Source organism: Carassius carassius, chromosome 14 (assembly GCF_963082965.1).
Source record: "Carassius carassius chromosome 14, fCarCar2.1, whole genome shotgun sequence".
Classification (NCBI taxonomy): Eukaryota; Metazoa; Chordata; class Actinopteri; order Cypriniformes; family Cyprinidae; genus Carassius; species Carassius carassius.
The window spans coordinates 20,623,607-20,634,441 of NC_081768.1; the positions used below are offsets into that span (position 1 = coordinate 20,623,607).

Consider the following 10,835-nt stretch of genomic DNA (forward strand, 5'->3'; position numbering starts at 1 on the left):
GAGTTTATTGTGGCGAAAGTTGTTGTTAATAGTGAGAACCAATCCCCAGACTAAAGTGTGACCAAACATTTAATATACAATTACAATTAAACACTAAATTCATTTGGGCTCATTTAAGTAAGGAAAGCATAAGTCTTTTATTTCCGAGTCAAACCGAATTCATTTGAAGATTAAACTATAACTGCAACAAGAACAGATAATGGATAGGTCTATATTTCTAGGACATATTATGGACATGAATAGTTCTGTCATGTATGTATTCAAGAGTGGATCAATCATACACACACACACAATACACAGGGCTGGCTAGTGACCGTCAGCCATGAACTTTTAAACCAGCACATTTTAGCCCTGCTTGCATTTGTTCTCTCGTCTTGTTTGGTTGAGTTTGTTTTCTGACCAGATTGTTGGGCCATCTCTGAACAGCTACCACATATCTACTCACAGCTAAAGGATCATAGTCCATAATATAAGGTCTCACATGCTCACCTGTTTGTCAGTGTGTAGTTTACATGAAAAAAAAGGATCAATGTTTATTTTCAGTCTTTTTTAATGTTTATTTTAATTAATTATTTCATATTGTAATGATTATTGAAATAATTGTCTTCAGTTGTTCAGTGGAAAAATGTCAGAGGACCTAATTATGTTTTTGTTGTTATTGTGTTGTTGTTATTGAGTTCATCTTTTATGCTACATATTGAGAGTTCAACAAGAAACTGACCTTTGTCTTGCCATTTCACTTCATTGACTCATTTGTATATTTGCCATGAGAAAAACCAAATTTGTTCATTTGACACCAACTGAAAAATTATAATATTATAATGCTTAAGTTAAACACATCTGTTCACAGATAAGCATCTATACATTTATTGAGCATCTGTGCCGTCCATCATCACAGTTCAGCCAGTTCAGTAGTTATTTAGGTCATTCACATAGGTTCCTATAGATTTTGTTTGTCTTTCTGCTCAAGCATAAAGGTTGTAGGTTTAATCCCATGCGTGGTCACCTAAAGAACTGGAGAGTACTAACTAAGATCACAATTCTGCCCACAATTCTCAAAATTATGTATTAGAGCTGTTGAAATATTTTAAGATTTTAAGAGAAATGTAGTGGTGGGCAAATCAATCAAATAAATGAAATCATAGAATGAAGCAGCAAAATAAAATGTATACAAATAAACCTTTGGTCAAATCCTGGCTTGAACCATATTGCAGTTTTGAAGCTTTGAAAAGGAACTTTTAATTGAGAATGTGGAAATCTTCAATCTACAATTGACTGCAGAATGCAGACAAAAAAAATAAAAAATAATAAGCAGACTCTGAGCATAGACTGTTAAAAATTTAACAAAGATCACGCCAGCGTGTCTTGGAACAGACCCTGATTGTTATATATAAAACCATTAAGTTTTTAAAGGGTTTTGCAATGCATTTATTACACATCCACAAAGAATACATTTTAGCCAAGCACACACTTTTTCAAACGAGAGTTCTGTATCATCCAATCACATCTGCAGTTAACTTCACCACACCCCACTTTAGATTTGATATTACTGGACATAACTTTTCCACAAATTTATCATTAATCACCTTCAGGTCTGTTTGTAAGCACTCCTGCCCTATATATATATATATTACCATGTTGTGAGGATGATTTCTAGCCCACAAGTGTCCACTGAGAGCAGCAGCCATCCCACCCCTAGGAAACCTTCCTATGAGCTGAGTGCAGAAGGGGTTAACAGAGAGTTTCTGAAAGTTTGAATCTCCTCCCCCCCAAACAACACCCCCTGGAATGGTCTGCCCCACTTGTTCACGTGATGTGTGTGTGTGTATGTGTGTATGTTTGTGAGTGAGAGAGTGAGTAAAGCTTAGTGTGTGTGTTTTCTTTCTGCCATATATAGGGGCAAATTTGCTTCGAGACAAGGTTGTGTGTTATATAGTCTGTGATCTATCTGCAAACCTCTCTTTCTTTCTATCATTCTTTCTTCTATAGCCCCAGGACTATAAGGAGCTCTTCATACTTGGCCCGCTTTAGCCAAAGTTGGAGGAAAATTTCTGAGCACTTGATCGATTATTTTGTCCTGTTGATTTCGAAGATCTGTTCAGTTGCTGGCAAACATGGAAGGAATGAATGACATTCATGATGACGGATCCTTCATGTTCACCTCAGAGTCTGTGGGAGAAGGGCATCCAGGTGATTTTTTTAATCTGAACTTTTACATTTAAAGTTTGTAGTATGCACTAATATAGATTTGCATTCTGGACCTGGCTGCTTGCATGGCGAACAACTCTAAAAAAACATGTACTGGACTAATTCACCTGCCTCGACAAATCATTGGCGCATATAGAAGCGGTGAGCTGGTTTAGCAGCAGTTCGTACAGAAGTAAGCTGCTTAAGCAGCAGTTCAATGGGGTTCATTCACACTTTCAGTAGAAAAACTTCCACAGTACCATGTGCTTATCTGGTATTTAGGAGTGAAAATGTAGTAGACAAAAATAGTCAATTAGGGGTCATGACTTTTACATAGGTGTTAAATTACTGCATATGATTTGGAGGCTTTTCTCAGTTATATTTACTATGCAGTTTTGAACTTACTGATACAGTGAATGGTTTGATTATGACAGCATCCCATGGCTCAATTTTAGGTGCACCTGTTTGCCAACAGATTTTGCTTCGGTAGTTAATTCTATTTCATGTGGGAACTTGCCAGACCTCACATTTCTTATCAACCATATTGCAGTTCTCTCATGCCATGCTGCAAGGCCAAAGTGCTGTAGACATTTTCATATGCTGCACTCCTGAAAAATGCTAAGTCAGTTTGATTGGCACAGTGCATTTCACAATACATATTTCAAAGCTTCTTTCAAACTTAATGACTCTTAATAAGTTTTAATGACTTTTAATCTAATCCGGTCTGGTTCCTCCTAGACAAATTTTGCAACAGTGCAAACTAACCTGTCTGGTTCACATGAACGAAATGTTGAGAGTCTTGCTAAACATCTCCCATCAGCACATATTTCAGCAAATCAATCAATAGGCGTGCATGTGCAAGATGCAAAAAAAAAATCTATTCCATAATGCTCCAGACTGAAGCGATATCATAGATTCGACTTGTTTGTCTCATATTATCACCTGAGATGTTGTTTTGGACAGCATATTTTCTGATGTAACTCACCTAAATGGTTGCCTCAGCTAGCAGCCCAAATATAGACTGAGTGAATGATTCTGAAAGGAGAGGACCACTGGTATTGTCCTCCAGCTGCTCAGCTGATTCCGGTGTCCTACAAACTTACTACAAGAGAGGCATTAAACTGAAACTTTTTGGTAACACTAACCCCACATTTGAACCTTCATCTGAGCCATTACATAACTTTGTTTCATAATGATGGGATTTCGTTAATAGATAAAATCTGTGACCAAATCAGTGATGCAGTTCTTGATGCACACTTGAAACAGGACCCAGATGCCAAAGTGGCCTGTGGTGAGTGAAAATTTTTAATCACAAACAAAATAAAGGCTTTCTCTATAAACATGTCTGTCAATATATTAAATGAAAGTTTATAGTCCAACAGCTGGTCACTTATCTTGACTCTCGTGCAGTTATAGAGTGACCATTTCATGTACTCTTTCAGTTTCAAGGGCATTTAAATGGATACCATCTCCATTTCTAACCTAGCCATGGATTATAAAATGGCAACTTTCCTTTGTCGTGGGTCATTGGACTGATTAAGGTTGTTTTAATCATCAGAAACTGTTTGTAAGACTGGCATGGTACTTCTCTGTGGTGAGATCACATCTCGGGCCAACGTTGACTACCAGAAGGTTGTGCGAGACACCATTAAACACATTGGTTACGACAACTCTGAAAAAGGTCAGGATCAATACATTTAGATTTTCAGTAGCACTTCAAATCTTTACTAACTCATCCACCATACATGTCCACTCTTTGCTCTTCCATCTGTTTAGGATTTGACTATAAAACCTGCAATGTGCTGGTGGCTCTCGAGCAGCAGTCTCCTGATATAGCGCAGGGTGTCCACGTTGACAGACATGAGGAAGATATTGGAGCTGGAGACCAGGTCTGAACACAACGGATGTGTACAAATGTGTTTGAGCACATCCTTTGAGACAAACATCCTCATATTGCATTTCCGTTGTATCTTAGGGGCTCATGTTTGGTTACGCCACTGATGAGACGGAGGAGTGCATGCCACTCACTATTGTCCTCGCTCACAAACTCAATGCCAAAATGGCTGAGCTGCGGCGGGATGGCACCATCCCATGGCTCCGCCCAGACTCAAAAACTCAGGTCAGCAAAATAAGACTGAAAAACCTAAATATTATATGTAGAGTAAAAAAAAGTGATTATTTTTGCATATATAAAATATAATTGAGTCTTCAGAGCCACAATGTGCAGGTTCAAAGCCCCTGACTGACACTGACCATGCTATCTTATCAGCTGAGTGTTCATTGAACCAACACATTGGCCAATAGGTGGGCCTTACTTTTCCCAGTGGAACAGAGGACACAGCTGTGCACCCGTCAATCTCAGGAGCATGCCAGCAACTCAAGCTGGGCAGCTCTCAGGAAGCTGAAACCTCTGGTCTATTTTAAAGTTCTGCCATTTTCAGACCATAGACCAGGAAATGTCCTTCACATTCCCTATGTCAATTGAAATGATGACTTAAGATGTCTTCCACAACTTCAGGTCACTGTGCACTACAAGCAGGAGAATGGCGCTGTGATTCCTTTGCGTGTCCACACAGTGGTCATCTCCGTCCAACATGACGACTGCATTTCACTGGAGGAGCAGCAGCGCATTCTGAAGGAGAAGGTCATCAAAGCTGTGGTGCCAGCAAAATATCTTGACGATAAGACTGTCTACCATCTGCAGCCAAGTGGACGCTTTGTCATTGGAGGGCCTCAGGTGAGCACTTTCTATGGTTCAAACGGTTGTGTGAAACACTGTTGTATAAAGAATTTTAAAGGTTTAATTCACTTAAAAAAACCTTCATGCGGTTTTTTTTTCTACAGAATGAAATTTTTTGAAGAATCTTTGTGCAGCTTTATAAAAAAAACCACACACATAGTAGTAGTATTTGTGCACTACTATATTCCAAGTCTTCTTAAGCAATACAAGGAATACTATTCCTTGTGAGAGGAACACGCCAAAATAAAATAAATTTTCAGTTAAAATCTTCACCTACTGTACTGTATATCAAAGCTGTCGTGCCAGTTTCATTGACACCACAACACTGGTTCTCATGTTTATTGTAGCAGAACATAGTGAGCCATTTCCAATCTGCACTAACACAGACTAGACAAACTTCTATGAGGTGAAAAGCTGTTTCATAATTCTTCACAAAATTCTCCCTTTGTTTTTTTCACAGAAAAACATAACTAGTTTGGAATTACATTAGGATGACAGAATTCAAATTTTTGGTGAACTTTTTTTAAACCTTGTAAAATCTTTGCTTTTCAGGGAGATGCTGGTGTCACAGGTAGGAAGATTATTGTGGACACATATGGTGGATGGGGGGCTCATGGTGGTGGAGCATTTTCTGGAAAGGACTACACTAAGGTGGACCGCTCTGCTGCCTATGCTGCACGCTGGGTGGCTAAGTCTCTGGTCAAGGCCAAACTGTGCAGAAGAGTGTTGGTTCAGGTAAGACAAAAGTGTTGACATCTAGACAAAAAAAAACTGATCCACATTATTTACCAATTTGATCTGGATCCTTAATCTAATGGGGTGAGCTGGTGTCTGGAGCAGGTTCATGAATATTTAATGTGTTCTGTAGGTGTCTTATGCCATTGGAGTCGCCTACCCTCTCTCAATCTCCCTTTTCACCTACGACTCATCCGAAAAAACAGAGAAGGAGTTGCTACAGATTGTCAACAAGAACTTTGACCTCCGACCAGGTGTCATTGTTAGGTAAACAATTAATAAGATAATACGTTCTTATTATGTTCTTCTACTTTAGGGAAGGAAACAGCATTTTCTGTTTTTCAGCCTTAAAACACAATGGTTAAGTTCAGTACTTTATGCAGGTGAATTAAAATGGAGGGAAACAATATTTATGTGGAATTTAGTTCACTAAAATAAGGGGGAATTAAGGGTTATTTTCTGCTATAACATTGTTTTAAAAAGTGCCATGTAATGCTATTAAATTAAAAATTACAATTATGCATTTAGCAGACACTTTTATCCAAAGGGACTTACAGTGCATTCAGGCTATCAATTTTTACCTATCATGTGTTCCCGGGGAATTGAACCCCCAAACGCAGTGCTCTACCACTTGAGCTACAGGAACACTATGTTATAGTGACCGTGATTTCACCAAGTACAACATGTTCCTGGATCAACATCCTTGTTGATCCTGGAACAACATTCCAATCAGAACTGAGGGATAACTTTTCAGGAAATATATGTTTTAGGCCACATGTGTGTGTGTGTGTACCTGGTATTTCCTTCCAAATGTCCCCACAAGGAAAGTAATACCAGTAACACGAAAAAAGGAAAGTGGTCCCCATGAGTAAAATAGCTTATAAATCATACTATATATTATTATTATTAAATAATAATAATAATAATTATATATATATATTATAATATATATATATATATATATATATATATATATATATATATATAATTATTATTATTTTTTTATCTAAAAATGCAAAAAGTTTTCTGTGAGGGCTATGTTTAGGATTAAGGGACAGACAAAAAGTTTATATGGTAGGCTATAAAAACTATTACACCCATTGGAATTCCCCATAGAACATGAACTTTTTCTTTTTAAAAATATTTGCATGAAACAAAAAACTCAGAAATACACTGATTACAACAATCCTGCTCAATCTCATATAGGCTATGTAAACATGACATTTCCCGATATTTCCTCCAGGGGGAGTATCGCAACCACCAATACGCCTAAAAGGTGGTTCTACAATGCATTAAGCGTCTTTCAAAAAGTAACGATGCACAAATTTTCTTTAATTAATTACAGTTTTGGTGTAAGTAGGATTATAACAATGGCTGTTTGGTGAAAATCTAACAAGCTCAATTTCTACTTGACAGGGACCTGAACCTGAAGAGACCGATCTACCAGAGCACCGCGTGCTACGGTCACTTTGGCCGATCCGAGTTCCCCTGGGAGATGGCCAAGAGTCTCAAGGTTTAAACCGAGAGGCGCGCGCGAGTCTTACCTTCAGTCATTCAGGCGCTCCTTTCAGCTGATCTTAGTTCTATTCCCGCATATGCTACATTTCAGATTAGACGAATATATACTGTAGGCTAAATGTCAAGATTGATCAATTAAAACCGGTCTTTTATTTAGAAGTCTGCCGTGAAAGGATACCGTGACACTCGTGACAATCTATCATTCCTTCCGTGTTGCCAACTGATTTTCAGGGGGAGTTGCTAAAGTTAGATCGATTTGTAGCTAAAAGTTGCAAAATGACGTTGTGACGTCATTGCATGATGATGTCACTGCATAACCACGACACAAAACACACGAGATTATTCAAATCTCAACGAAAAATATTATTTGTTCATACAAATATAATAAACATAAAATATTTTAATTTGTAAAAGTAACAAGTAACATCTTTTTTACAACATAAAATTATTGAACAGTTAGCCTACACATTTTATGTATTTTCTAATTAACTAGTAAAATTGCACATTCTGAGCAAATTTTCTTGCAGTGTACCTAACTGGACAACAGTTATATATACAAGCTAATAACATGCTGTAGAAGCATAAATGTGCATTTATTATTGACCAATTGGAACTAGCAACTTAATGCACATTTGATGTTTGTACTGTTAGTCATCTCTTTCCAGCTCTCTCCAGGCTGATGTGCTGCTTGACTGGCTAGCTGTTCAATGGTTTCATGTTTTTATGTCATTTAGATGAAAATATGTGCCTTTATTTATCAGTCACTTTACAAAAGTTGCTAAAAGTTGCCAAAAACTTTTTTTTTTTTAAATAGCAAATTTTGTTGCTAGGTGCTTTTCAAGAAAAAAGCACCTTGGGTTGTCTTGGGTTGTCTGAAAAGTTACTAAATCTCTAGCAACAAAATTGCTAAATTGGCAACACTGCATTCCTTAAAGCCAAAGTGTGTTCTAGCCTATACCAGCTCAGAATATAGTGAAAACCTTAAGTAATCAGCTCATAGTTTGATTATCTTAAAAAGTGTAAGTACTGTGACTCTGTGGTGCTATCAAAACATTACTCTGTCAGCAGCAACACTGGCAAGTTTTGGGCGGAAATATCTGTTTTTCTGATCAGTGGTAGAGAGCTTGGGAAAACTGCAGTGCAATTCTGTTTGGTGCCACTAGTGCCTCAGAAAAACACATTTCATCTTACTTAAAATGATTTCAATCACAATTATTCAGTTTTTACTACATTTTAATTTCTGTTAATTTTTTTATGAGCCAAATTAACTATTTAGTCAGTTTCTCATTGTGGCTGTTACAGCTAGTTACAGCAGTGTGTTGCGAAGAGTTTTAAGCATTGTGGACCATTGGGAGCTTTAGGTTTTATAAGTTATACAATCTGAGAAACATATTCCTTGCATCATATATTTACAGTCTTAAAAGGGTCTAATTTGTGTGCCTCTTTCTTGCATCATAAGAACATTAGCTTTTTATGCTTCATTTTTTGACTGCATTATCTCATTAATGTTTGATAATGGCAGAGATGAGAATATTGTTGTTTACGTGTACAGATCCTATGCTGGTCTTACATTAATTGTCACCCCTGGAGAGTGAGCATATGTGTGTGTGTGTGTGTGTGTGTGTGTGTGTGTAGCCTACTTCAGTCATGAACAAAGCCAGATTATGTTGCACACTTGAAATGTGTGTGAAAGCCACTCATTTGTTTTCTTTAGACTTCTGGGAGTTCAACAGAGGCATTAACCCCTACAAACACTATAAACCAACTTCTTACTGTTTTCTTTCAGATTTTCGACTTTTGTCTTTAAGATTGAATTAAGAATTTGACATGTAAATAATTGTGAATAATTAAAATTGAAGAAAATTCTTCATATATGTCAGGTGTCAGTATGGATGTCTTTAAACAATGAATGACTCACTTGTGAGTTAATATGCCAACCAATCATTCCATTATGTTGTATTATGTGCAAATAATATGTTTACTACACAGTTTTGCAATAGGTCACCAAAAGCTGAAGCGAAACACTTGATAAGTCAAACAAACTCGAAGGCCATGGTGACTACTAACAGGAATTGTGTGACACAGTCTACATGACTTCAGCAAAGTTCATTCACAGAAAAGGTTAATGAGTGTAATGTCTGATTCTGCTTTATTTCCATACATTTTAAGGTAAAATTACAGCACAATCAAACACATCCAGCCATAAAACTCCAAAACATTTCTCCAATCTCTGGTTGAAACAAAGGCACGTTATTTTTGCTATCTGGTATCTCATTAAATGCTGATGTGTGGCAGAGTCTTGTTGAATGATGACAGCAGGTTTGCAGCAGTACAGCTATTTCAGAGTCCAAGATTAAGCAAACAAATAGATAATGCATGAAGGAACACAGGTCTAGGCAAAAGGTAATGCAGAAAAAAATGACTTTTAACTGTTTTTTAAAGGACTAGTCAAAATGACTTTTTCACCCTCATGTTGACATCTTTATTTATTTATTTTTCTCTGTGGAACACAAAATGAGAATTTTTGCAAACCTTTGAGGATGCTGGTTGTTTGGAACAATTGAAATACACAAAATGAGCTACTTTTATGGTGGTAATTAGTGTGAATTGTCCAGTGAGGAACAGAGCTGCACAACAATTCTTCAAATTTCTTCTTTTTACTTCCACGGGAAACATAACAGCATTTGAATTTGAAACCAAATGAAAGTGGCTATATAGTGAATTTTTATTTTTGGATGAACAATTTCTTTAAGCAATATCAGAAATATATCTGAGACAATGGTTTAAACCACAAAGTAAACCAAATTATGAGGTTGACAGTATTACAAGATGCAACTGAAGCAAAATAAAAATCTCTATGAAGGAACTATTCTAAACAAGTTACGGAAATGGTCAAACTTTTACTTATATCTGGTGGATCGACGCAGTCTTGAATGCAGAGAGAAGATATGTGAAAGCAAAAGACAGGTCTGAAATTCCTGAGCGAAGAGAATTAGTAAACTGAAATGACATGAAATATGTTTTCAGGACGGCAATGGTAGGATAAATTATAAATATGGCTATTATCCAGACAAATTAAATGACAAAACTCCCCTGATAGTAATTGAGGAACAGTATGATTTTTTTTTGTCACGTAAAGACAGGTAATGTGAAAACATTTGACCGATGTAAACCAAATTGCATCTGTTTTTCAAAACAAAATCAATTCTGAACTTGCAGTCCTGCTGCAAGTAATTTTGTCTGCAAAAAAAAAAAAAGCTCACAGAGACCTACTGTACATCTAAGAACACCTAAACTAGTCACCCTTTACATTAAAGGGCAGCTTCTGTGAAAACTCAGTCTTTCATTTCAAGACGCTTCCTTGTAACCAACTCCCATAAAACCCCAACACACACACACACACACACACACACACACACACAACAATTCCCCACAGCGTCAGAAAGAGGGAAAGCTATGAACACACTGACCTCAAGACAAACTCTCTTCTCAGTTACATTTGGTCACAATGCACAGCAATACTCATAGACTCTAACATGACATCTGGAATGGCACCAATTACTGGCAACTTAATGTGATAAGCTTATGCGCCTGTTTCACGAGAGGTTTTTGCTGATCTCGTTCAGCTTAGTTGTTTACAACCAGCATAATATTT

General features: G+C 37.0%; 1 protein-coding gene across 2 annotated transcripts; it reads left to right on the forward strand.

The window, feature by feature from the left end:
* The first annotated feature begins 1,834 nt into the window (after window positions 1-1,834).
* LOC132157298 (S-adenosylmethionine synthase-like) lies at window positions 1,835-8,007 on the forward strand. Of its 2 annotated transcripts, XM_059566582.1 has the most exons (9): window positions 1,836-2,190; window positions 3,401-3,478; window positions 3,746-3,868; window positions 3,964-4,076; window positions 4,163-4,306; window positions 4,706-4,924; window positions 5,480-5,662; window positions 5,796-5,929; window positions 7,079-8,007. In XM_059566582.1, the coding sequence occupies exons 1-9, from the start codon at window positions 2,115-2,117 to the stop codon at window positions 7,179-7,181; spliced, it is 1,173 nt and encodes a 390-aa protein (XP_059422565.1). In that variant the 5' UTR covers window positions 1,836-2,114; the 3' UTR covers window positions 7,182-8,007. The 2 variants fall into 2 exon arrangements, with proteins under 2 accessions (XP_059422566.1, XP_059422565.1); XM_059566583.1 differs by lacking the exon at window positions 7,079-8,007 and having other exon boundaries at window positions 1,835-2,190; window positions 5,796-5,933.
* Window positions 8,008-10,835: the final 2,828 nt, after the last annotated feature.